General features: G+C 42.4%; 2 protein-coding genes across 52 annotated transcripts in view; one reads left to right on the top strand and one right to left on the bottom strand.

The window, feature by feature from the left end:
* Positions 1 to 1597, bottom strand: part of FAM186A (family with sequence similarity 186 member A) — a 71018-nt gene extending 69421 nt beyond the window's left edge. For both annotated transcript variants that reach the window (XM_024347866.3, XM_024347865.3), the window contains exon 1: positions 1220 to 1597. In XM_024347866.3, the coding sequence (XP_024203634.3) occupies positions 1220 to 1411 (192 nt within the window). In that variant the 5' untranslated portion in view covers positions 1412 to 1597. The remainder of the gene's footprint in view (positions 1 to 1219) is intronic.
* A 4158-nt stretch (positions 1598 to 5755) lies between these two features.
* LARP4 (La ribonucleoprotein 4) overlaps positions 5756 to 27374 on the top strand; it is a 79045-nt gene continuing 57426 nt past the window's right edge. For 6 of the 50 annotated variants that reach the window (XM_024347853.3, XM_016923417.4, XM_016923416.4 and 3 more), the window contains exons 1-3: positions 5804 to 5975; positions 7418 to 7528; positions 7610 to 7748. In XM_024347853.3, coding sequence (XP_024203621.1) covers positions 7707 to 7748 — 42 coding nt within the window. In that variant the 5' untranslated portion in view covers positions 5804 to 5975; positions 7418 to 7528; positions 7610 to 7706. Of the gene's footprint in view, positions 5976 to 6319; positions 6413 to 7417; positions 7529 to 7609; positions 7749 to 17324; positions 17374 to 27374 lie in introns of those variants that run through there. The other 44 variants (XM_024347855.3, XM_063785681.1, XM_001153579.7 and 41 more) reach the window with 32 other exon arrangements.

Raw genomic sequence — 27374 nt, 5'->3', positions numbered from 1 at the left:
AATTTCATCAAACATGACTGATTTTTGTTTGTTTGTTTTTGAGACAGGGTCTCGCTATGTCACCCATGCTGAGTGGGGTGCAGTAGTGCAAGCATGGTGCTCACTGCAGTCTCCTGGGTTCAGGGGATCCTCTGGCCTCCCAAGGAGCTGGGACTACAGGTTTGAGCTAACATGCCTGGCTAATTTTTTTATTTTTAGTAGACAGGAGGTCTCCTTATGTTGGCCAAGCTGGTCTAGAACTCCTGGGCTCAAGAGATCCTCCTGCCTTGGCCTCCCAAAGCATTGGGATTACAGGCATGAATCGCTGTGCCTGGCCTGATTTTGTTGTACTGCGAGAGAATAAAATGCAGTATAACCTTAATTGTTTGGGGGTCTATTAGATTCTTATGTATTTATTTATTTATTTATTTTTCTAAAAATATAGATGGGGTCTCACTATGTTGACCAGGCTGGTCTATAACTCCTGGCCTCAAGGGATCCTCCCATCTCAGCTTCCCAAAGTGTTAGGATTACAGGCATAAGCCACTGCACCCGGCTGATATTATGTAAACACTCTTCCTATTCTCCTTGAATTTCTCCTAATTTCTCCTTGAAGTGCACAGGGAAAATAAAAGGAGCTAGAATTCAAAGCCATCTAAATTCTATCTGGCTCATAGCTGTTTGATAAAACCTCCATAGGGAACAAATGAAAACTTTTTTTTTTTTGAGATAGAGTTTCGCTTTTGTTGCCCAGGCTGGAGTGCAATGGTGCAATCTTGGCTCACCACAACCTCCGCCTCCCTGGTTCAAGCAATTCTCCTACCTCAGCCTCCTGAGTAGCTGGGATTACAGGCAAGTGCAATCATGCCCAGCTAACTTTTTGTATTTTTAGTAGAAACAGTGGTTTCTCCATGTTGGTCAGGCTGGTCTTCAACTCCCGACCTCAGTGATCCGCCCGCCTCGGCCTCCCAAAGTGCTGGGATTACAGGTGTGAGCCACCATGCCCGGCTTGATTTATTTCTTAAATGGCTTTATTAAACCTGATATAAAGAGATTAATGTCAAATTGGAGCTTGTTATATCCACAGTCGGTGTCAGGTGAAATTGTCATTTGAAGTCAAAGCTACCCTAAATACAGTCAAATATCATGAAAGTGATTTCTAAAATAAACAAAAATGTACTTGGTCACAGAAAGTTTAAAAAGAAAATTGCAGTCTGTAAACTTCAGATTCACTACCTACCTCTCTGGCTCGATGGAGCTGTGAGCGCTCAATCCTAGAGATGATATCCTTTACTGAGAATGGGATCTCAAGGTTAGGGAGCATCAAAGGACTAAGGACATTTTGGGGCTCTCTTCTCATGATGGTGGAATCCTTGATGCATTTTTCTGATTCAGGGTCATTGTCTATCTCATTTTTCATTTTGAAGAACATTTTGAAAATGTGGGTGATTTCGTTTTATTTCTTCTTTTTCACAGAATCTACAAAAATGCTAATAAAGATATCCAGTAGGAAGCTAGGAGAGGTCTTTCCTGATCCTAGAAGTTGTGGCATACTCTGCTACTAATTGGTGGCTCCCATGATATTCCCATCCTGTTGATGTCACAATAGACCCATTGTGACATTATCATTGATCAAACATGTAAAGAATGCTTACTATGTGCAGAGAACTGGTCATTCTATATGCTGCCATGGTAGAAGGGTGAGGGGGGAAGGAGGGTAGGAAATAATAGACAACAGGAATGCTAAAATAAACAGAAGATACAGCCCTGCTTAAATAAGCTTAAAATCTAGATGTGTTGGCCGGGTGCAGTGGCTCATGCCTGTAATCCCAGCACTTTGGGAGGCCGAGGCAGGTGGATCACCAGAGGTCGGAGTTCGAGACCAGCCTGACCAACATGGAGCAACCCCGTCTCTACTAAAAAAAAAAAAAAAACACAAAATTAGCCATGTGAGGTGGCACATGCGTGTAGTCCCAGCTACTTGGGAGGCTGAGGCAAGAGAATCACTTGAACCCGGGCGGCGGAGGTTGTGGTGAGCCGAGATCGCGTCATTGCACTCCAGCCTGGGCAACAAGAGTGAAACTGTCTCAAAAAAAAAAAAAAAAAACTAGGTGTGTCAAATATAACTCCTGGTTCTTCTCTCTTCCTGGGGTTTTGCTTAAGTATTTTTAAGCCTGTAATGGAATAAAGGTTACAACTACTTCCTCAGCTGCCCCTTAACTTTTCCTAGACATGTAGTAACTTGGATGATATCATTTGGATGAAGTAACTTGGATGAGGATCACACTCTTTGCACTGCTTACTCTTTTTTCTTTTCTTTTCTTTTCTTTCCCTTTTTTTCGAGACAGAGTCTCACTTTGTTACCCAGGCTGGAGTGCAGTGGTGTGATCTTGGTTCATGGCAACCTCTGCCTCCCAGGTTCAAGAGATTCTTGTGCCTCAGCCTCCCTGAGTAGCTGGAATTATAGGTGCGTGCCACCACGCCTGGCTAATTTTTGTTTAATATTTGCTTCCGATTTTTTTTAATAATAAAAAAGCATTACAGAAGGTTGAAGTCCTCTTTGATGTCCCCCACCCCTGGTTCCTTCCTTCCCCACTGTCCCATTCCAGAGGAAATGACAATCATGAATTTTAAATATTTGTGTCTAGTCTATTTTTACATAGTTTTACTACAGGTGTATGTATTGTTTTTTCTTTCTTTCTTTCTTTCTTTCTTTCTTTCTTTCTTTCTTTCTTTCTTTCTTTCCCCTTCCTTCCTTCCTTCCTTTCTTTCTTTCTTTCTTTCTCTTTTTTTTTTTTGAGGCAGAGTCTCACTCTGTTGTCCAGGATGGAGTGTAGTAGTGCCATCTCAGCGGACTGTAACCTCTGCCTCCCAGGTTCAAACGATTCTTCTACCTCAGCCTCCCGAGTAGCTGGGATTACAGGCATGCGCCACCACACCTGGCTAATTTTTTTTTTTTTTTTTTTTTTTTGAGACGGAATCTCGCCTGTGGCCCAGACTGGAGTGCAGTGGCATGATCTCGGCTCACTGCAAGCTCCGCCTCCCAGGTTTGCTCCATTCTCCTGCCTCAGCCTCCCGGGTAGCTGGGACTACAGGCACCCGCCACCACACCCGGCTAGTTTTTTGTATTTTTTAGTAGAGACGGGGTTTCACCATGTTAGCCAGGATGGTCTCGATCCCCTGACCTCGTGATCTGCGCGCCTTGGCCTCCCAAAGTGCTGAGATTACAGGTGTGAGCCACTGCACTCGGCCTACACCTGGCTAATTTTTTATATTTTTGGTAGATATGGGGTTTCACTGTGTTGGCCAGGCTGGTCTCAAACTCCTCAAGTGATTCACTCACCTCGGCCTCCCAAAGTTTAGTTGTCAACTAAACTAAATTTGCATTATTGCTTTCTCTCTCACTTGCATCTTTTATGCAGCATGGAATTCATCAATCAGCAACTAGACATGAAGGCTTTTCTTTGAGACAAAATCTCACTCTGTCACCCAGGCTGGAGTGCAGAGGCACGATCTAGGCTCACTGCAAGCTCCGCCTCCCAGGTTTACGCCATTCTCCTGCCTCAGCCTCCCGAGTAGCTGGGACTACAGGCGCCCACCACCACGCCCGGCTAATTTTTTGTATTTTTAGTAGAGACAGAGTTTCACCGTGTTTGCCAGGACGGTCTCGATCTCCTGACCTCGTGGCCTCCCAAAGTGCTGGGATTACAGCCATGAGCCACCACGCCCGGCCATGAAGGCTTCTTAAAGTCAATTTTTAAATCCTGCTTCCCTTTCAATTCGACAAGCATTTGTTGAAACACTATGCAGCTTACATTATCCTAAACTGAAGAGTATATGATAGGGTTCCTGTGAAGAAACTAAAACAAAAAAGAAAAGATTTAAGATAGAATATAATAATCAAGTGCTAATAAGGGACACGAAAAAGAGATCTGTAGAAGCAGAATCTTTGAGAAAACCTTATGGAGAGAGAAGGTTGATTGACAAATGGAGGCAATCCAGGTAGGGACAACACCTTGAGCCATGGCTTTGGCGGTGAGTGCTAATAAGTTTGCATCTTAGGGGGAAAGTAAGGAGATTGGTTTAATCACTGAGATAACTTCACGGGAATTTACTGAGGACCAGATTAGGGTGGGCCTGAGATAACAGATATCAGCAATTTGGTGGTGGAATTAATTTGGTATCTGAGGAGATTCCATTTGCGGCAAAGCAAGGAGGATTTCATGAGATCAGAATGGCAAAGTCTTGAAATCAAGTAACAGTGGTTTGGTGAAAATGAAACCTTCACTTTGGGAAGATTTTTAAAATAATAGAATGGAAAAATCCATTGGAAAAGATCAAGACATGATTAGTTCATTTTTATTTATTTATTATTATTTTTTAGAGACGGAGTCACACTCTGTCACCCAGGCTTGAGTGCAGTGGCGTGATCTTGGCTCACTGAAACCTCTGCCTCCCAGGTTCTAGCAATTCTCCTGCCTCAGCCTCCCACGTAGCTGGGACTACAGGCACACACTGCCATGCCTGGCTAATTTTTTGTATTTTACTAGAGATGGCATTTCACCATGTTGCCCAGGCTGGTCTTGAACTCCTGAGCTAAGGCAATCCACCCGCCTCGGCCTCCCAAAGTGCTAGAATTACAGGCGTGAGCCACGGTGTCCGGCCAATTTTTATTCGTTACTATTATTATTACTATATTTGAGACAGAGTCTCACTCTGTCACCCAGGCTGGAGTGCAGTGGCGCGATGTTGGCTCACTATTAACTCCACCTCCTGGGTTTAAGCGATTCGCCTGCCTCAGCCTCCCGAGTAGCTGGGATTACAGGTGTGCACCACCACACCTGGCTAATTTTTGTATTTTTAGTAGAGATGGGGTTTTACCATGTTGGCCAGGCTGGTCTTGAACTCCCGACCGCAAGTGATCCGCCCGCCTCAGCTTTCCAAATTGCTGGGATTATAGGCGTGAGCCACCCTTCCCAGCCAAGACATGATTATTTCAAAAGATGAGTGTTTGAACTAGGACATACAAGTGGGAGCGATCTATCCTACTACATATTGCTAAAGACAATAAGGAATTTGGACCATCTAACAAAAATTATAGATAATTTTAAAAATTTTGTTTTTATTGTATTTCGTTTGAATTAATGACAGAACATCAAAGAAGACACTATCCAGATTAAGTGTTATTACTAGTATATTAAGCGGAGATATGGGTAATTAATTCAAATGAGCCTGGGGCAAAGTTCTTTAAAGGTGTGTCTAAGGGAAACCCGACCTCCTAGAGGGCTTCTTCAACTGTAAAATGGAGATGATAATAATAGTGTTTATTGCATAGAATTGTTTTAAGATCAATTAACATAAAATGCTTAGTATAGTGCCAAACACAATGTAAGCATTTAATATACATTAGCTGCTATTAACATATTTGCTAGTATCATAGTTTTCTTGTTTTTTTTTTCTTGTCTACTTTTCTTCTGTGAGCCACCACTTTTCGGCAGGGTTGGTTTGTTCAGTACACTTCGCCAAGGTCGGCTTTAAAAATCAAATCTAGATTGTGAACTATGAAAACTGCGGAATTATCAGTGCTGTGTAGCTATCTGACAAGTGACAAAATGTGTCATTACGATTTTTACACATCCCCGTGCCACAGAATGGCGTCTCCTTCTAATCGTTCCCCCCGACAGATGATAGTACATCCCACACTGCTGCTGGAAAAGATAGTGCAAAAGTTGAGCGCGCCGAGGGCTCTCTTTTCTCCCGGAAACAATTTTTCCCTAGACCCGGAAGCAGTTGTTGTTTCAAGGGAGGTGGGACTGGGCGGGTCAGGCCGCAGCGGCTGACGGCGGGGGAGGAGCCGGGTCCACTGCCGGGTGGAGGGGCAAGGCGAGTGTGTGTCCTTATCCTAGCAATTGGGGCGCGGGCCTGTGAGCCAGTTGGAGTTGCGGCGGCGGGAACGATTGGGCTGAGCAGAGGACGACATGTTGCTTTTCGTGGAGGTGAGTGCATTATGCTAGTCTCGTCCTGCTCTTAGGAGAGCAGGAGTGTAGAGGCGCCGGCCGGTCCCACCGCCATGTGACTTTCCGGGCCGTACACGCCGCGGAACCGGCAGATAGGCTGACACAGCACCTGGGCCGAGCAGGCCTGCAGCTTCCCTCTGCGCGCTCACAACACTCTAGGAAGCTATGGGAGGTGAGGCCCGTAGTGGAGAAGAATTGAAGGAGAAAAACGGAGGGCTGTTCTGGTGTGGCGGTGAGGTTCAGAGGAAGGGGAAAATGTCCCATATGGACCTCCTAAAGGAGGCAGCATTGGGGGGTTGGGGGGCGGAGTCTGAGGGAGGAGAGGGTAATCAGGTGGGCGCGTTCCGGCCTCGCGGGGCCCTCTGGGAGGGAGGCGAGCAACATGTGGGGCCACGGATGGAGAAAGGTGAAATGCGGTAAGTATTTTGAAAAGAAAATTGAAAAGTTCTTTTGAGCAACTTCCACCAAATTCTGCCCGGGCCCCGTCCCTAGGTCTCTGGAACGTTCTGTGGGTGAAAGCGAGTTACTTTGAATCGAGGAGAAGCCAGTAGGGTTTGGAAGCCTTGAAAGGCACCGCTTTGACCTTTTGTAAAAGTTACTCAAGCAGCAGCTGCGTGATGAAGGGTTGGTTCTATGAACCGATTAAAAGCCCTTTACAAGGAAAATTCCAAGAATGAGGGAAACTTATTCCGGGAAAAGCCGTTTTTTGTAATGTTATTTGAACAATGAGACACTTTTATTACTTAAACTAGAACGTCTGCTGTTGGCCTATTTTAGTTTTCAAGATAGAGTTGGATACCTGCCTTACAGAAATACGAAATTTAATTTCCCTTAATTCTGTCCTCTTGTGTGCAGTGAGCGTCAGCTGACTGCCTGGCTAATGCTTTGAGTAGATTCCAGATCATATTGTTCTTACATTGTGAAAACGTCAAACCAGCAAAGCTGCAACTTCGCAACTTGGCATTTGTTAACTATGCCCATAAAAAGAATCTTTTCAATGAGGGAAGGAATTTACGGGTTGTATAATGGATCTAGGAGCCGGGGCCAGCCTATGGCAGATTTTTTTTTTTCCGGGTTGTGGGAAAATCTTACTCCGTAATATTCCAGCATAAAGTAAATAAATGATTTTACGGTTTTTTTTTCTCTTTAAACTAACTGATATTGTGTCGCCGATAAGCTTGATATCTTTAAATTAGTTTTTTAAAAGACTGCTACATTAGAGTATATCTAACATTCATAATAAACATTCATTGGAACATTCCGGGGAAATAATGAAAAGATTTAAAATTACTGAACTCATTCTGTTTACTGTTTTCTGTCCTCATTGTTGTTTTCCTTAGGCAGAATAAGAAATCAGATAAGATTTTAAGCCAGTGCCAGCCAGTTTTTTTAAGGAATGTTATGCTATGTTAATACCACAGGTTTTAAGTGTGTGTTTTGCTGGGCAGAAGAAAGATGGTGAAGTTTATATTGACAGGAACTCCACAATATACTTTTGACTTCCAAATTGATTCCTTTGGCTTTATTAAAATGTAAGTTTTAATAACAGCTCCATTTATTGTTTAAACTAGGTCTTCTCCTGTCTCTAAAGCAATACTTAATATGTTTTACAGATGACAAAACCGAGCCCCAGAGGTTAAAGTAACTTTACTTAGTAAAAGTAAAGTAGTGTAACTGGGATTTAGATCCAGGTCATGCTGATGTCAAATCATGGACGGGATGTTAGCAATTCAGGCCTGTCCGACTCCCCAGGTTGGACAAATTCTATCGTATCTCTCGCCAAACTAGTGTTTAAAAGTTGTATCTCCATTAATCATTTTCTTTGTGAGTCACTATGTCATTTTTCATTTTCTCATATGAGTTTTATTGAAAATTAACTGTCTTTAAATATTTGGGGCTGAATATGTGGTATTAAAATCAGTAAAAAACAACATGTTGGTCATTTGGCGTTTTGTTAACTAATATTTGATCCCTGTAACCTCATGATAGAGGAATTATTCTCAGTGAGAGAACCAAAGCTCAGAAGTTAGATGTCTAAGGTCATTCAAGTGTAAATAATGTGGGGGCTAAAGTCTGAAGTCTGACTTCTAGAACATAAATTTCTGGCTTCAAAATTATTTTTGTACTTTCCCATAAGTCAAAGGTTCTTAATCTAGGTTTTTGGATAGAATTGAGGAAGTAAGTACCTAAGCTTGGTTGAGGAAAAAAATTTGCGTGTTTATTTTCTCTAGCTTCTAACTGAAATCTAAATGGAAAAGAAGTGAAAATTCTTTAAATGTTAATGGCAGCAAGTGTATGTGACCTTGTCACCAAGACAAATCACTTTTTTACATGTATTACAGCTTTTGCAGTTATCTTGAAATATTTATGCTCATTACTTGCTATATGTCAAAAATATTGTTAACGTATTGCTATATTAGACATTTTAAAATATTTTGATAACTGCGTTTCAATATAATTGGTTTACTTTGTGATCCTATATATTTTAGAAATGTAAAAAAACTGAGAAGAGATCCATAGATTAATTGGACTACTAAAGAGGTCTGTGTCACAGAAGAGGTTAAGAACTGCTTTACTAAACCAAGTTGCTTGTGGATCATCTTTGGCAGGGTTAATCTGGGATCCCTGGGTCCTCTGCAGTTGTGTTCAATACCTTTTACTTATGTGTATTTTTCTGGAGAGATTCCATCTTAACTATCCCACTAGAATCAGTAGGATAGATAATAGCAATATAACAATAATAACAGTAGTAGTATATACTTGTATCGTGCTTTGTGTCAGGAACATTTGATGTTTTTGCATATATAGATATCTGTACATCTTAAGTCTCAATATCTCTATGAGGTGTTAGTATCCCCATTTTAGTGATAAGGAAACTAAGGCAGCTGGGCGCAGTGGCTCATGCCTGTAATCCCAGCACTTTGGGAGGCTGAGGTGGGCGGCAAATCACCTGAGGTCAGGAGTTTGAGACCAGCCTGGCCAACATGGTGAAACCCCATCTCTACTAAAAATACAAAAATTAGCCAGAGGTGGTGGCACACACCTGTAATCCTAGCTACTCGGGAGGCTAAGGTGGGAGAATCGCTTGAACCTGGGAGGCAGAGGTTGCAGTGAGCTGAGATGGCACCACTACACTCCAGCCTGGACAACAGAGTGAGACTCTGTCTCAAAAAAAAGAAACTAAGGCACATATAATTTAAACTTGCCTAAGTTTATACAGCTAGTGAACATGGAAGCTTGTATTAGAACTCATCAACCACCTACTTGTATTGGAGTAGAATATATTGCAGACAAGGAATCAATCCTATGTAAATAATACTTAGATGCAACTTTTTAAAACCTGGCCTTGGGCCCAATGTGGTGGCATGTACCTGTAGTCCCAGCTACTAGGGAGGCAGAGGCAGGAGTTTCGCTTGAGTATGGGAGGTCAAGGCTGGAATGAGCCGTGATTGTGCCACTGCATTCCAGGCCGGGTGACAGAGCAAGACCAGCTATATTGACTTCAGTAGATTATTGGTTTGTTTTATTTTTTTCCTCTTGAGACCGAGTCTCGCTGAGACCGAGGCTAGAGGGTGGTGCAGTCTCAGCTCACTGCAACCTCCGCCTCCTGGGTTCAAGCAGTTTTTTTTTTTTTTTTTTTTTTTTTTTTGAGACGGAGTTTCCACTCTTGTTGCCCAGGCTGGAGTGCAGTGGCGCCATCTCGGCTCACTGCAACCTCCACCTCCTGGGTTCAAGCGATTCTCCTGCCTCAGCCTCCCGAGTAGCTGGGACTGTAGGCGCATGCCACCACGCCTAACTAATTTTTGTATTTTTAGTAGAGATGGGGTTTCACCATGTTGGCCAGGATGGTCTCGGTCTCTTGACCTCATGATTCGCCCACCTCGGGCTCCCAAAGTGTTGGAATTACAGGCGTGAGCCACCACACCTGGCGGGTTCAAGCAGTTCTGCCTCAGCCTCCCTAGTAGCTGGGACTTCAGGCATGTGCCACCATGCCTGGCCTTTTTTTTTTTTTTTTTTTTTCCTGATTTTTAATAGACATGGGTTTCACGATGTTGGCCAGGCTGGTCTCGAACTGCTGACCTCAAGTGATCCGCCGGCCTTGGCCTCCTAAAGTGCTGGGATTATAGGCGTGAGCCACCGCGCCTGGCAGATTTTTTTTTTTTTTTTTTTCTCCTCTGTTCTGAAGGAGAAACAAACAGTGTCACTCTCTGGAAAGAGGTAAAAGTTTGGATGATTCACGAAGTCATCAAACATGACCTGCCATAAATTCTTTTACAACAGATTTTTTGTAAGTTTGAAACTGCAGTGTACTACCTTCATCTGAATGCTATCAAGTTACTTAAAACTTGTGAGCCCTAAGGAGGCAGATAGTAATTTAAAAAATTTTTTTCATTTCTCTCTTTTATTTACAGTTTTTTTTAATTTTTAATTTTTAATTTTTTGAGACAGAGTCTCGTTTGCTGCAGCCTCTACCTCCCCAGCTCAAGTGATCCTCCCGCCTCAGTCTCCAAAGTAGCTGGGACTATAGACATGTACCACCATGCCTGGCTAATTTTTTTCTTTTTTGGTATTTTTTGTAGAGGCAGGGTTTTGCTTTTTTGCTCAGGCTGAAATTTTTGTTTAAATAAAAAAAATTAAAACTAGAGACTGGGAAGGGTGGGTATGCAGTGACTACTGAAATTGGGTTTCTGTCTCTGTTTGAGTTTTTCCCTGAAAATGAAGACAGTTGTCTTCAGTCCCTCAGTATTTGTGGGAAATTGGTTCCAGGACCCTCTGTAGATGCCAAAAACCTTGGATGCTCAAGTCTTACATAAAAAGGCATAGTATTTGCGTAGCACCTATGCACATCTTTGTGTATATGTTAAATAATCTCTAGATTATTTATAATACCTATTACAATGTAAATGCTTTATAAATAGTTGCTATACTGTATTATTTATAGAGTGATAAGAAAAAAGTCTCTACATTGTCAGTACAGATGCAATGATTTTTTTTTCTGAGTATTTTTGATTTGTGATTGATTGCTCCACTGATACAGAACCTATGGATATGGAATTCATGGATATGGAGGGCCAACTGTACTTACTTACTTAGGTAGCAGTTAAGTTTCATACGACCTAGGACGCTTTAATAACTCTTAAATAATTAAAACATATTTTAGGTTGGGTAACGTGTCTCATGCCTGTAATCTCAACACTTTGGGAGGCCGAGGTGGGAGGATAGCTTGAGCCCAGTAGTTCAAGACCAGCCTGGGCAACAAAGTTAGACACCCCCCACCCCCACCCCCAACCTCTACAAACAAATTTAAAAAATTAGCCAGGCCTGGTGGCATGTGTTGTGGTCCCAGCTACACTTGAGGTGGGAGGATCACTTGAGCCAGGAGATCGAGGCTGCAGTGAACCATGTTCATGACACTGCACTCCAGCCTGGGTGACAGAGTGAGACCCTGCCTCAAAAAATTTTTTTTCATTATTATTTTATTATTTTTTAAGAGACAGGGTCTCACTGTGTTGTCCAGGCTGGAGTACAGTAGCTATTCACAGGTACAGTCATGGCACACCATAGCCTCAAATTCCTGGGCTCAAGCAATCTGGCCTCAGCCTCCTGAGTAGCTGGGACTACAGGCTCATGCCACCAGTTAAAAATATTTTTAATTGTGAAATACATATAACTTAAAAAGTATCATCTAACAGTTTTTTGTTTTTTTGAGAGAGAATCTTGCTCTGTTGCCCAGGCTGGAGTGCAGTTGCATGATCTCGGCTCACTGCAGTGTCTGCCTCCTGGGTTCAAGTGATTCTCTCACCTCAACCTCCCCAGTATAGCTGGGACTACAGACGTACGCCACCATGCTGGCTAATTTTTGTATTTTTAGTAGAGACGAGGTTTTGCCATGTTGGCCAGGCTGGTCTCAAACTCCTAACCTCAGATCTACCTGCCTCAGCCTCCCAAAGTGCTGGGATTGCAGGCTTGAGCCACCGCGCCCAGCCCATCTTAACAGTTTTTTTGTTTGTTTTTTGAGATGGAATCTTGCTCTGTCGCCCAGGCTGGAGTACAGTGGCATGATCTCGGCTCACTGCAACCTCCGCCTCCTGGGTTCAAGCGATTCTTCTGCCTCAGCCTCCTGAGTAGCTGGGACTACAGGCGCGTACCACCACGCCTAGCTATTTTTTGTATTTTTAGTAGAGACAGAGTTTCACCATATTGGTCAGGCTGGTCTCGAACTCCTGACCTTGTGATCCACCCTCCTCAGCCTCCCAAAGTGCTGGGATTACGGGCGTGAGCCACTGCGTCTGGCCGAAGCTTTGTTTTCTTTAAGGTTTAAACTAATTTAAGAGAAGTATAACTTCTAAGTTTTCATCTCAGCCTTGTTACTAACATACTCTGATTTAGGGCAAGCCAAACAATTTATAATTATTTAAAGTTTTTTTTATAGTTGGAGAGTATACTTTTGGTTGGGCAAATAAAAGTTTTAAAAGAGGAATGAAGATGGCAGTATGTTAAAATACACATTTACTTGCAGCATTTAAAGGAGTACAGCTGGGCGGGGTGACTCATGCCTGTAATCCCAGAACTTTGGGAGGCCGAGGCAAGTGGATCACTTGAGGCCAGGAGTTTGAGACCAGCCTGGCCAACATGGCGAAACCCCATGTCTACTAAAAATAAAAATATTATCTGGGCATGTGCCTGTAGTCCTAGCTACTTGGGAGGCTGAGGCACACCCTGAAGCAGAGGTTGCAGTGAGCCGAGATCATGTCACTGCACTCCAGCCTGGGTGACAGTGAGACTGTCTCAAAAAAAGGAAAATTAATTAAAGGAATACAAATGTTAAAATGCAGATAGGCACTTTGCACTTACTCTTTTGAAAAAAATTGTAATGTAAAAGTGTAAGTAAATGTAAGAAAAAGAAACATCTAAGTATGTACTCATCTTTCCTGTCTTACCTGTGTCCTTGTCCCACCACTTGAACCAATCTTTGGTTCACAGAATATCTCTACTGTTTTTAAATGACGGGCTCTAAACCAAAGACAGAAGAGTGCTTTGGATGAATATTATTAGGGGTAGGATGTGAACTGCATTCATAAATGCCAAACTCCAGGGATGAATTAAGTTCTATTGGGTTTGTATGTACTGAGAGAAGAGAAAAGGATTTTCTGCTTTTTTTTTTTTTTTTTTCCAGCTGGAGTTTCTCTCTTGTTGCCCAGGCTGGAGTGCAATGGTGTGATCTCAGCTCACTGCAACCTCCGCCTCCCGGGTTCAAGTGATTCTCTTACCTCAGCCTTCCTGAGTAGCTGGGATTACAAGCATGCACCACCATGCTGGCTAATTTTGTATTTTTAGTAGAGACAGGGATTCTCCATGGTGGTCAGGCTGGTCTCGAACTCCCAACCTCAGGTGATCCGCCCTCCTCGGCCTCCCAAAGTGCTGGGACTACAGGCATGAGCCACCGCACCCGGCGAGAAAAGGATTTCTCGTCAGGGTAGAAAAGTCTGCAGTAATGCAGGGTTTGTGTAACAAATGGTTCGATAGTATTTCATACTACTGACTAGCAGGTAAGACGATCTTACCTGCTATTATGCCCTGGAAGGTCACAGCATACATCTATTTTCTGTGACAGATGTTTTACCCTTTTTCCTTCTCAAAAGTATTCTGGTTTGTATAATAACTTGTAAAATTTCAGAAGAGATTAGAGGTTTACTGTGTGCTTATTGGCAAGACTTTCCTTCCTTCTATACTAATAACGTAACATAATGCACATAAGTGGGTACTGAAATATTTGTTATATTGGGTATGGCAGGCTGGGTGGGCGTGGCTCATACCTGTAATCCCAGCACTTTGGGAGGCTGAGGTGGGAGGATTACTTGAGTCCAGGAGTTCAAGACCAGTCTGGGCAACATAGTGACACCCCATGTCTTAAAAAACAATTTTTTTTTAATATATTGGCTGTGGGAAATGTAAATTTATAGGGCAGAAAGTTGCAGTTGAGCAAGATAATGAAAATAGGATTATTTTTGCCTTTTGAGTTGGAGGAAGAAAAAAAATAGGAGGGCAGTGACTGAGTAAAATTCAGATACATTTATATACAAGATTGCATAAAAGATTTTTTTTTTCTTTGACCAGCAGGCAAGAAGAAAACAATGTCTAGAAACATGGACTCTGGGGCCAGCCTGCCTGGGTCTAAATCTCTGCTGAGACTGAGCCACTTTTTGTTTAATCTCTCTGCTTCCTTATCTGTAAATTGAGGACAATAATATGGGAGGGTAATATTAATATCTATCTCGTAGGGATGTTAAGAAGATTGACAGAATAAAACATTTAGAGTTGTAGGCTGGGCGTGGTGGCTCACACCTGTAATACTAGCACTTAGGGAGGCAGACAGGAGGACTGATTGAGGCCAGGATTTCAAGACCCAACCAGGGCCAGGTGCAGTGGCTCATGCCTGTAATCCCAGCACTTTGGGAGGCCAAGGCTGGTGGATCACTTGAGGTCAGGAGTTTGAGACCAGCCTGGCCAACATGGCAAAACCCCATCTCTACCAAAAAATATACAAAAAAAATTAGGTGGGTATAGTGGCACATGCCTGTAAGGGGCTGCATAGGGGGCTGAGGCAGGAGAATGGCTTGAACCCAGGAGGTGGAGGTTGCAGTGAGACGAGATTGTGCCGCTGCACTCCAGCCTGGATGACATAGCAAGATTCTGTCTCAAAAAAAAAAAAAGAAAAGAAAAAGAATTATTATTATTATTATTATTTTAAGATGGCGTTTCGCTCTTATTGCCCAGGCTGGAGCGATCTCGACTCATTGCAACTTCCGCCTCCCAGGTTCAGGCGATTGATTCTCTTGCCTCAGCCTCCTGAGTAGCTGAGATTACAGACAGGTACCACCATGCCTGGCTAATTTTGTATTTTTAGTAGAGACGGGGTTTCTCCATGTTGGTCAGGCTGGTCTCGAACTCCTGCTCTCAGGTGATCTGCCCACCTCAGCCTCTCAAAGTGCTGGGATTACAGGTGTGAGCCACCACGCCCGGCAAAAAAACAAAAAAGAACTGTTTTGATATTTAATATTGATGCTTGAGGTTGAGGTATATTTAAGTTCGTTTGTGTAGTTAGCCATTAGCTTTATCAGCTGACTAATTGAAGTAATGGCTTAGTATTTTGAGGATTAGATACTAAATGTTAGATACCTTTTTTTAATAGAGACAGGGTCTTGCTATGTTGGCTAGGCTGGTTTGAACTCCTGGCCTCAAACGATCCTCCCATCTTGGCCTCCCAAAGTGCTGCGATTACAGGTGTGAGGAGCCACAACACCCAGTCTGTTAGACGTCTATTAATACAGGATTCTTTATCTTTTTTTTTTTTTTTTTGAGATGGAATCTCGCTGTTGCCCAGGCTGGAGTGCAGTAGTGCAATCTCTGCTCACTGCAGTCTCCACCTCCTGGGTTCACGCCATTCTCCTGCCTCAGCCTCCCAAGTAGCTGGGATTACAGGCGCCCACCACCACGCCTGGTTATTTTTTGTATTTTTAGTAGAGACAGGGTTTCATCGTGTTAGTCAGGATGGTCTCGATCTCCTGACCTCATGATCCGCCCTCCTCAGCCTCCCAAAGTGCTAGGATTACAGGCGTGAGCCTAGAATTCTTTATTTTTAATGAAAGTATTCATGAATCTCATGTTGAACTTTCTAGGGAGAAATTTGTAACTTTGATTATATTTTCAGAGTGATTCGTGACCCCCAAAAGGTTAAGTGCCACTAATCGATGGTGGCGTCAGGTTCTTTTGATGAATGACAGATACTGTCTGATTGAGATAGTGGGAATTTTAGGATATAAATCCTGTCTTTTCCACTGGTACTAGAGTACCAGCAATAATACTGATGATAATATTGATGAATAAACTTCAGATTTTCTTCCACAATAGAGGGCAAGTGAATTCTGATTTTTGACAACTTCGAGAGGTTGGTGGAAACAACTTAGGGTGGTCCAGTTTCCTTGCTGTTCAAAGTGTTATCCATAGATAGTAGTAAGCTCCTTTAACCCAGGGGTTTGTTACAGTAGAAACTCTACCCCTGAATTACTGAATCAGTCTGCATTTTATCAAGATCCCTAGTTGATTCTTTTTTTTTTTTTTTTGAAGATAGTGACTTGTTCTGTCCTCCAGGCTGAAGTGCAGTGGCGCAATCTTGGCTCACTGCAACCTCTGCCTCCCTGGTTCAAGTGACTCTCCTCTGCCTCCTGAGTAGCTGGGATTACAGGCACCTGCCTTTTTGTATTTTTAAAAATTTTTATTTATTTTTTGAAATGGATTTTTGCTCTGTTGCCTAGGCTGGAGTGCAGTGGCACAATCTCAGCTCACGGCAACCCCCGCCTCCCGGGTTCAAGTGATTTTCGTGCCTCCCGAGTAGCTGTGATTACAGACGTGCACCACCAACCCCATCTAGTAGAGATGGGGTTTCACCATGTTGGCCAGGCTGGTTTTGAACTCCTAAACTCGGGTGATTCGCCTGCCTCAGCCTCCCAAAGTACTGGGATTACAGATGTGAACCACCAAGCCCAGCCTAGGGACCCTAGTTGTAATCTGGCGGCTATTTTCTATATTCATTTTTGTTTTTTCTTTTTTCTTTTTTTTGAGATGGAGTCTCGCTCTGTTGCCCAAGCTGGAGTGCAGTGGCGTGATCTCATCTCACTGTAGCCTCTGCCCCCCGAGTTCAAGTGATTCTCCTGCCTCAGCGTCCCGAGTAGCTGGGGCTACAGGCACACGCCACCATACCCACTGAATTATTGTATTTTTAGTAGATAAACGGGGTTTCGCCTTGTCGGCCAGGCTGGTCTTGAACTCCTGACCTCAGGTGATCCACACGCCTTGGCCTCCCAAAGTGCTGGGATTATAGGCCTGAGCTACTGTGCCCAGCCCCTAGACTCCTTAGGTTTAAATCCTGGTTTTGTATTAATAGCTATGTAACTTTGGGCAGATTACTTTACCTTGAAGTAAAGTAACTTTTTCCTTGTCTGTAAAATGTGGATGATAATAGGACTTAACTGAGATTGTTATGAAGATTAATTAGATGTTCCATAAATGTAATTACTATTCTCTGAATGAGTGAAGAATTCCCACTTTAATTTTCATTTTTACTTTTTGTAAAATAGCCCTAAGCATCTTCTGGTAGGATTCTGAAGTTACTTTGGAAGAAATGACAGGTGTTTTTTTTTTCCCCCCCCCAAGTACTTGTAACTTAGTAGTAGCCCTCTCAGTATTGGAGATGTAAAAATTGAACCTGGATGATTGATGGGGCAAAATACATTTAATCAATTTATACATTTTATTTCTGTTTTACAGCATTTATGGGGTTAAGTGGCATGGGATTTCTGTTTCTGATAGTAAATAGGTAAGTAAAACAAAAGGTTATGTATGTCCAAAGAGACGGTTTTACCATATTTATGGTGATTTTCTTCCTAACTCATGGTTCTGTTACCTTAGATCTGTAATTTCTTAGGACAGGAAGATACCATTTTCACAAGAATTTGATGGTTCTCTTTTTCCTTTCATTTTTATCTCTCTGAAGGTAGAATTTAGCATTAAATGGGACAATAATCAGGACTGCCTTTGGCTTATTTGGGGATGACATATTGCTTAGAAATAAGGGTGGTGATTGAAGCATCAGTTTTACAGATAGTTTAGATCTTTTTGTTGAGTATCTATGTGCTTGCATACTATGTATATGTTGGCAGATTAGCATGCATTTGGACAGTTTACATCGTTTAGTAGATATTTATAAAACTGTAATCTCAAGGGCTTCTAATCCTGTGGAAGTGATCAAGATTTTGATGGCGGTCTAAACTGTGGTGAGAAGATGAATAAAACTTGGCTATTGGCTGGGCGTGGTGGCTCACACCTGTAATCCTAGCACTTTGGAGGCTGAGGCGGGCAGATCACGAGGTCAGGAGTTTGAGACCAGCATGACCAACATGGTGAAACCCCGTCTCTACTAAAAATACAAAAAATTAGCCGGACTTGGTGGTGGGCGCCTGTGATCCCAGCTACTCAGGAGGCTGAGGCAGGAGACTCCCTTAACCCCGGGAGTCAGAGGTTGCAATGAGCTGAGATCATGCCACTGCACTCCAGCCTGGGCGACAGAGTGAGACTGTGTCTCAAAAAAAAAAAAAAAAAAATTGGCTGTCTAGAGTCTAAATGAAAAGATAGATTTTATTCTAGCTAAACTGACTTAGGGGCTACCAGCCATCAGTTAACTTATTAGCATGCAAAAAGACATCACTTTGGAGATTGTAAGGATTTTAGTTGTGTATGGATGCTATCATACACAACTGAAATACACTGTAAAATATATATTTTACAGTATCACAGATGGTGAACATTTCCCATACTTTCTAAGATTTTTTCTCCATTTTTCAAAACTTTTTAAAGATAATTCAATCTTGCCTTGTTCAGGGATACATCCGAGGGATGTGTTACGGATTTCATTATGTGAACATCAGAAAATATTTATACAAATCTAGATGGTATAGCCTACAACACACCTAGGCTATATGGTATGGCTATTATAATCTTATGGGACCACTGTTGTACATGCAGTTTGTGCTTGATTAAAATGTCATTAATGCAGCACATGACTGTAATTATAGATTCATGAAGTTGCAAAACAATGTACAAAGTGGTCCTGTGAAGTTGTTGCTCAGTTTCTCCTTGTAGTATCACCTTGCATAACTATAGTATGGTATAATGAGCAGCAAATTAACATTGATATAGTCCACAGACCTTATTCAGATTTTTACAGTTTTCCCTAAATCTGTTTTTAAGGATCTGGTATATTCTATTTTATAGATGAACTACAGTTCACCTCTATGGTAGGATGTTTATAAAATTAGTGTGGCAAACATCCTTGTACTTACATGTTTTTATATATCTCAGTTTCTTTTGAGTAAATCTGACAAGTAGAATTTTTGGATCAAAATTGTGTATTTAAGGCTTTTAATAAACATTGCCAACTCTTCAGAAGAGTTATACAAATTATAGCAATGAACTGATTTTTCCTTTTCATGCTTATCAAAATAGTATTGAATCTGGGCCGTTGAATAGGGTAAAAATGATATTTTATGATAAACTATTCCAGTCTGTCCTTTGCACATTTTCCCTGTTCGGCAAACAATCTTGGTAATTTGTAATTCTCTTGTTTAACAGTATTGTAACCTTTCAGGTCTTTTCTGGGTTTTGTTGTTGTTGTTGTTGTTGTTGTGTTCTGTTGAGACGGGGTCTTGCTCTGTCATTCAGGCTGGAGTGCAGTGGCATGATCTTGGCTTACTGCAACCTCCTCCTCCCATTCTCAAGCCATCCTCTCGTCTCAGCCTCCTGGGTACCTGGAACTAGAGGTGCATGTTACCATGCCTGGCTAATTCTTGTGATTTTGTAAAGACAGGGTTTCACTGTGTTGCCCAGGCTGATCTTGAATTCCTTGGGTTAGGCGATCCCTCAGCCTCAGCCTCCAGAAGTGCTGGGATTACAGACATGCACCACTGTGCCTAGCCTATACCTATATATTTATCTGTACAGTGATTTTGTTTGTTAATAGAAATGATAATATAAAGTGCTTATTGTTTTGCAGCGTTACTTTTTTCACTGAACAATATGCATTGGAACAATTTCCATGTTGGTGAATGTAGTCCTATTTTGGTTTTCTTAAACTTTTATAGTATTCCACATTAAGAGATAGACCATATTTAACTATTCACCTATAGGTGAACATGTAGGTGGTTTTCAGTTTTTCACTTGTGGGTTCAATACTGTACTATACAACCTTTTATATGTCTTCTTGTGTGCATCAGTGGCTTTTAAAATGTATAGTCTTGGCCTGGTACAGTGGCTCACGCCTGTAATCCCAGCACTTCAGGAGGCTGAGGCAGGGAGATCATGGGGTCAGGAGTTCGAGACCAGCCTGGCCAACATTGTGAAACCCTGTGTCTACTAAACATACTTAAATTAGCCCAGCATGGTGGCGCACACCTGTAATCCCAGCTGCTCAGGAGGCTGAGGCAGGAGAATCGCTTGAATCCCAGAGGTGGAGGTTGCAGTGAGCCGAGATCGTGCCATTGCATACCAGCCTGGGCAACAGAGCAGGAGAGCTGTCTCAAAAAAATAAATGAATGAATAAAATAAAATGTATAGTCTTAACTAGGCTGATGAAAAATATAAATATGCCCAGAAGTACTGCTTATCTTTATGCCATTAGAGTGTAATGTCTTTAGATCTTACACTTTGAGTATTCTTGGCACCATTAATTATCAGGGACACATCAGATTTTGGGGTAGTGTACTGCTGAAGGGAATATATTTATTAATGATTTTGATCAGTTATTAAATATTTAATGAAATAGCATACCCCATCAGGAGAAAAGGTTTTTGAGCATAATCCTCCGATATTTGGATATTTATAAATTAATTATATATGACATACTTTGTATGTTAAATATTAGTCTTAGTCTCTTATGGTGAATATTTGTCATGTCCGAAGCCTTCCAATTTTTTGTTATATGTCTACATTTGCAAAATTGCCCATGTTATGTGTCAGGCCTCCTCAGTATGTGTACTAGTGAAAACTCAAATTCCCAGCTTCTTTTTTTTGGTTTTTTTTTTTTGAGACGGGCTCACTTTGTTACCCTGGCTGGAGTGCGGTGTCATGATCTCGGCTCACTGTAACCTCCACCTCCCAGGTTCAAGCGTTCCTCCTGTCTCAGCTCTCCAAGTGGCTGGGACTACAGGTATGAGCCACCATGCCCAGCTAATTCTTGTTTTGTTGTTGTTGTTGTTGTTTTTTTGTAGTGATGGAGTTTTGCCATGTGGCCCGTGGTGGCCTTGAACTCCTAAGCTCAAGTGATCCACTCACCTTGGACCCCCAAAGTGTTAGGATTATAGGCGTGAGCCACCGCCCCCGCCCTCCATGTTTTCTTGGATGCAGGCATGTGACCTACAGACACACTCAGATGACTTCTCTTTGAAAGTACACAATGGAAGGAAGTGAAGGTTCTGTTTATAACTTCCATTTTGCAGTTAGGAATGGCAGCAGGGTTGGTCAGCTTTAAGTGGAGGTAATAGTTGCTGATTGAGTTCCTAATAGAGAGTGGCTTTGGTGCTGGCAGTAGTAAAGGTTATAATGGATTTGAATCTTGTTATTTAGTGCCTGGTGGTGACAGGGATAGTGGTTTCCTCACCAGATCCTTGTGCAACATTATTTTGGGTGATCTTATCTTTGCATCTGTTTTTTCACCCCTCCTAGTGAGAATCAGAGTGTCTACTGCACCTTTCAGATGACCGGGTGCAGTGGCTCAACACCTATAATCCCAGCACTTGGGTTGGGAGGCTAAGGTGGGTGAATCACTTAAGCTTGTGAGTTTGAGACCAGCCTGGGCCACATGGTGAAACCCCGCCTGTACTTAAAAAAAAAAAAAAAAACATTAGCTGGGCATGGTGGCACATGCCTGTGGTCCTAGCTACTCAAGAGGCTGAGGTGGGAGGATCCCTAGAGCCTGGGAGGCAGAGGCTGCAGTGGGCCAAGATCACACCACTGCGCTCCATCCTAGGCCGCAGAGTGAGACCCCATCTCAAAAAATAATTACCTTTCAATGTGGGCATGGTGGTGCACGCCTGTAATCCCAGCACTTTGGGAGGCTGAGGCAGGCTGATAGACTGAAATCAGGAGTTCAAGACCAGCCTGCACAACATGATGAAATCCTGTCTCTACAAAAAGTGCAAAAATTTGCCAGGTGTGGTGGCATGCAGCTGTAGCTTGGGAGCCTGAGGTGGGAGTATTGGTTGATCCTGGGAGGTTGAAGCTGCAGTGAGCTGAAGTGCTACTGCACTCCAGCCTGGGCAAAAGAGTGAGATCCTGTTTCAAAAATAAAACAAAACTCTTCTGCTTAATTTAGCCAGAGTGGATTTGAATAGTGATTGATTGTTTAAAAACTTTGATGAGATACTTTTGGTACAGCAAGCACTTTTTGCATGTATATATAGTGGCAAATATGAAAGTGTCTTGCTTTTGAAAATTGATACTTATGCCAGGTATGGTGGCTCACGCCTATAATCCCAGCACTTTGGGAGGCCGAGGTGGGTGGATAACGAGGTCAGGAGTTCAAGATCAGCCTGGCCAAGATGGCGACACTCCATGGTGATGGGCGCATGTAATCCGAGCTACTTGGGAGGCTGAGGCAGAGAATTGCTTGAACCCAGGAGACAGAAGATGCAGTGAGCCGAGATGGTGTCACTGCGCTCCAGCCTGGGTGACAGAGCAAAACTCTGTCTCAAAAAAAAAAAAGAAAAAGAAAAAAAAGAAAATTGCTACTTATACGTTCTTAAATAATACCTTGATACTTCTCCTGGTGGGGCTGTTTGAAAACTAGTTGTCTTCCTCCCTGAGCTAATTACGATATGAGGAAGTTGTGAATTAACATCTCTAATCCAAGATGTTGCTATAGTTATTCATGGTGCTACTTCAGAGATGCTTTAGCTCCCCTGTAAGGGCTGTTATCTTGTTACTGGTTTTGCTATTATTGTAAAAGCTTCTAGCAGCCATGAAACCAAAAGCCAAGAAGCACTGCATAGCAAGACTTCTGCTTTAATTACTTAATTAATTAATAATTTATATTTTGAGATGGAGTCTCACTCTGTTACCCAGGCTGAAGTGCAGTGGCACAGTCTTGGGTCACTGTAGCCTCTGCCTCCAGGTTTAAGTGATTCTCCTGCCTCAGCCTCCCAAGTGGCTGGGACTACAGCCACATGCCAACATGCCTGGCTCATTTTTTTTTCTTGTTTTGAGACGGAGTTTCACTCCTGTTACCCAGGCTGCAGTGTAATGGCGCGATCTTGGTTCACTGCAACCTCCGCCTCCTGGATTCAAGCGATTCGCCTGCCTCAGCCTCCCAAGTACCTGGGATTACAGGCACCCACCACCACGCCCAGCTAATTTTTGTATTTTTAGTAGAGACGGGGTTTCACCACATTGGCCAGGCTGGTCTTGAACTCCTGATCTCAGGTGATCCACCCGCCTTGGCCTCCCAAAGTGTTGGAATTACAGGTGTGAGCCACTGCGCCTGGCCTAATTTTTGTGTTTTTATTAGAGAGTGTCAGTGTTTCACCATATTGGCCAGGCTGATCTCGAACTCCTGACCTCAAGTGGATCCACCAACCTTCGCCTCCCAAAGTGCTGGGATTACAGGCGTGAGCCACTGTGCCTGGCCTAGGCGTTATGTTCTTAAAGATAGAGAAGCGGAAGGATTACATAATTATTGGGTGGCAGAATAAAGTTTTTCTGTTATACCATAATTGTCTCGATTTTTGGAATTACTCTTTAATTTAGCTTTAAGAAAAAATACTGGTATTATTTCCTTGAAATATTATGAATTAGCTGTTCTGAGAATTCCTCACAGCTCTTTTCAGTCTTGACCTCCTGGACTCAAGTGATCCTCTTGCCTCAGGCTCTCAAATAGCTGGGACTGTAGGCATGTGCCAACACACCTTGCTAATTTTTTAAGTATTTTGTAGAGACAGGGTTGTGCCACGTTGCCCAGGCTGGTCTGGAACTCCTGAGCTCAAGCGATTTGCCTGCCTCAGCCTCCCATAGTGCTGGGATTAAAGGCATGAGTCACCATGCCTGACCCATTTTGTTTTGTTTTTTGAGACAGTCTCGCTTTGTCATCCAGACTGTACAATCGTGTGATCTTGGCTCACTGTAGCCTCAGTCTCCCAGACTCAAGCAATCCTCCAGCCTTAGCCTCCCAGGTAACTGGAACTACAGATGTGTACCACCACCCTGGCTAAGTTTTTAATCTTTTTTGTAGAGGGGGGTGGTCTTCCTATGTTGCCAGGCTGGTCTTGAACTTGTAGTTTCAAGCAGTCCTTCTGTCTTGGCCTCTGAAAGTGCTGGGATTACAGGTGTATATATAAAGTTTTTCAATTCAACACATATAAAGTTTTTTTAAAGCAGAGATTTAAGCTGGTAGAAAAGCAAATGAGGCTGGGCATGGTGGTTCATGCCTGTAGTCCCAGCACTTTGGGAGGCTGATGCATGAGGATCACTGGAGCCCAGGCATTCAAGACCAGCCTAGGCAACATGGCAAAATCCCGTCTCTGTAAAAAATACAAAAAAATTAGCTGGGCATGGTGTCATTCACCTGTAATCCCAGGTACTTGGGAGGCTGAGAAGTTGGAGGATTGCTTCATCTTGGAGGTTGAGGCTGCAGTGAGCCTTGATGGTGCCACTGCACTTCAGCCTGGGCAACAGAGTGAGACCCTGTCTCAAAACAGGTAGGGAAAAAAAAGACTTTCCCAGAGAAAAGCACACTGACAGTTTTAGCCTTGGCTCTGGGTTGGTGCAGGAGAGGTCTTTGATGATTCTAACCACAGATCCTCTTTGATACCAGAGTATGGCTAGATTTTGCACTACCTATTATTTCCAAAAAACTCAAGTTGAAAATTTAAATCTAGTCCAGATTGGTAGTCTTCCTAGGCAGACATCTAGCAGAAGTAAAATAAATTATCTCCTTAAGAGCCCATTTAGGCCTGTTGTGGTGAGTCATGCCTATAATCCCAGCACTTTCGGAGACCAAGGTGAGATGATCCTTTGAGGCCAGGAGTTCAAGACTGGCTAGACAACATAGCCACACCCCATCTCTACAAAAACAGAAACAACGTATCCACGTGGTGGCTCAAACCTGTAGTCCTAGCTGGTCACCAGGCTGAGGTGGGTTGATTGCTTGAGCCCAGGAGTTCAAGACTGCAGTGAGCTGTGATCATGCCCCTGCGCTCCACCCTGGGCAACAAGAGTGAGACCCTGTCTAAAAAAAGCCCATTTAAACATAATCTTTAATAAAATTCTTACAAAGTTCTAAGAAAAATAGCCTTACAGTAGAAAATTATGAAGGATGTAAGTCATTAGGATCATGATTTAGCAGAAAAAACAAGTCACAAAATAAAGTCCTCAAAATTACAAATATTGGAATTATCATCAAGTGTAGACTATAAAATTAAAATGTTTGATATGCTTAAAAGAAGAGAAAAGATGATCCAGAAACAAAAAAGTTGATCAGATAGATTTGAGGAAAGAACTAAAAGAAACTTTAAGCAATGAAAAATATAAAAAGGGAGCTTAGAAACTTACTAGACAAGTTGAACAGCAAGTTAGAAACAGCTTGAGAAAAATCAGTGAACTGGAAGAACGATCGTAAGAAATTGTTCAGAATGCAACTAGAGAGAACAAAATGGAAAATAGGAAAGAACTTGATACATGGAACATATGATGACAAGGTAGCATATATTTTATTGGAGTTTCAGAAGAGAATAATAGAGCAGTTGTGGAGAGTGAATATTTTAAGAGAGAATGGCTGAGAATTTTACAGAATTGATGAACGATTTCAGGGAGTTCAGCAGATCCCAGTTATATCAAATAAAAAACAATTTCACACTTAGACTTTTAATGATCGTAAAACCTCATTAACAAATCAGAGAGTAAAGAGAGATTAAGAATGGCAGCTAACCTGATGGCTGATTGCTTGTTAGCCATAGTATAAACCAGAAAGTACAGGAATGTCTTTAAAGTGCCTGAAAGGGGTTATATGCCTATTGATAATTCTGTATATGGCAAGGATGGTTAAAAATGTATTTTCAGAGAAAGCACAACTTGAGAGAATTTACTAAGAAGTTCTGAATGATATCCTTTGGGTAGGCGGTAAATGATTCCGAAGAAAACTCCGAGATGCAAGAAAGAACGATGAACAAAGAAAATGGTCAACATTCATCATGTGAATTTAAGTAAATGTTGACGGGTATAAAACTAAAATACTATATATTTAATATATTTGAAGGTACAGAATAACCTTTGCTTTTTTTTTTTTTTGGAGAGATGAAGTCTTGCTGTGTCACCCAGGCTGGAGTGCAGTGGCCCTATCTCGGCTCACTGCAACCTCCACCTCCTGGGTTCAAGCGATTCTACTGCCTCAGCTTCCCAAGTAGCTGGGACTGCAGGTGCATGCCACCACGTCCAGCTAATTTTTGTATTTTTTAGTAGAGACAGGGTTTCACTGTATGTTGGCTAGGCTGGTCTCGAACTCCTGACCTCATGATCTGCCCGCCTTGGCCTCTCAAAGTGCTTTGATTACAGGCGTGAGCCACCGTACCCAGCCTGCTTTTAACGTACTGTAATATGCTCTGGTTTGAAAAAATCAGTACTAGATGCAATAATCTTAAGTTTCATATTTTTTTATGACTCAAAGCAGCATTTTAATAGAATGCTTTAGGCTGGGTGCAGCGGCTCACACCTGTAATCCCAGCACTTTGGGAGGCCGAGGCGGGAGGATCAAGAGGTCAGGAGATCGAGACCAGCCTGGACAATATGGTGAAATCCCGTCTCTACTAAAAATACAAAAATTAGCCGGGCATGGTGGCACACGCCTGTAATCCCAGTTTCTCTTAAGGCTGAGGCAGGAGGAGAATCGCTTGAACCCTGGAGGCAGAGGTTGCGGTGAGCCAAGATCTTGCCACTGCAGCCCAGCCTGGGAGACAGCAAGACTCCATCACAAAATAAATAAATAAATAAATAAATAAATAAAACTTTGTAAGTGGGGAGAACACCAATCTGGTCTGGTTACTATAGCAGATCATGTTTCCTTCCAGCCTATAACCACATGCTTAGGTACTTCTTGCAATTGTAATAATCTGTGAGTTGTAATCATTGTGTGGTTAATCCTTTGTTTCTGGAGTCAGGCTGCCTTGGGTTTGAATCCTTCCTTCATATTTCATCTTTCTATGTCTTTAATTGGGTTTGTTATTACTCTGTACCTCTCATAATGGGATAATCTATAAAAGAGAGATATTAATACTTACATTGCTTGGATTTTTTTTTTTTTTTTTTTTGAGACGGAGTCTTGCTTTGTCACTCAGGTTGGAGTGCAGTGGCGTGATCACTGCTTACTGCAACCTCTGCCTCCCAGGTTCAAGTGATTCTCCTGCCTCAGCCTCCTGAGTAGCTGGGACTATAGGCATCCACCCCCACGACTGGCTAATTTTTTTTAGTAGAGACAGGGTTTCACCATGTTAGCCAGGTTGGTCTCACACTCCTGACCTCAAGTGATCTGCCTGTCTTGGCCTCCCAAAGTGCTGGGATTACAGGCTTGAGCCACTGCCCCCGACCTACATTGTTCTAAAAAGTAGGGGAGATGATACATATAAAGCATTCTATACAGTGCCTAGCCCACAGAATTAGTTTAACACGTTTGCTTTTGTTATTATAGCAGTTACAGCTGTTTTTTCCACTCTATTATGTGAAAGCATTTTCCAGTTTTCATACATTTCCATATTTAATCAACCCTGAGATGCATATTTTTGC

This window comes from Pan troglodytes, chromosome 10 (assembly GCF_028858775.2).
Source record: "Pan troglodytes isolate AG18354 chromosome 10, NHGRI_mPanTro3-v2.0_pri, whole genome shotgun sequence".
In the NCBI taxonomy this organism is placed as follows: Eukaryota; Metazoa; Chordata; class Mammalia; order Primates; family Hominidae; genus Pan; species Pan troglodytes.
This window is presented reverse-complemented; position numbering and strand designations above follow the sequence as displayed.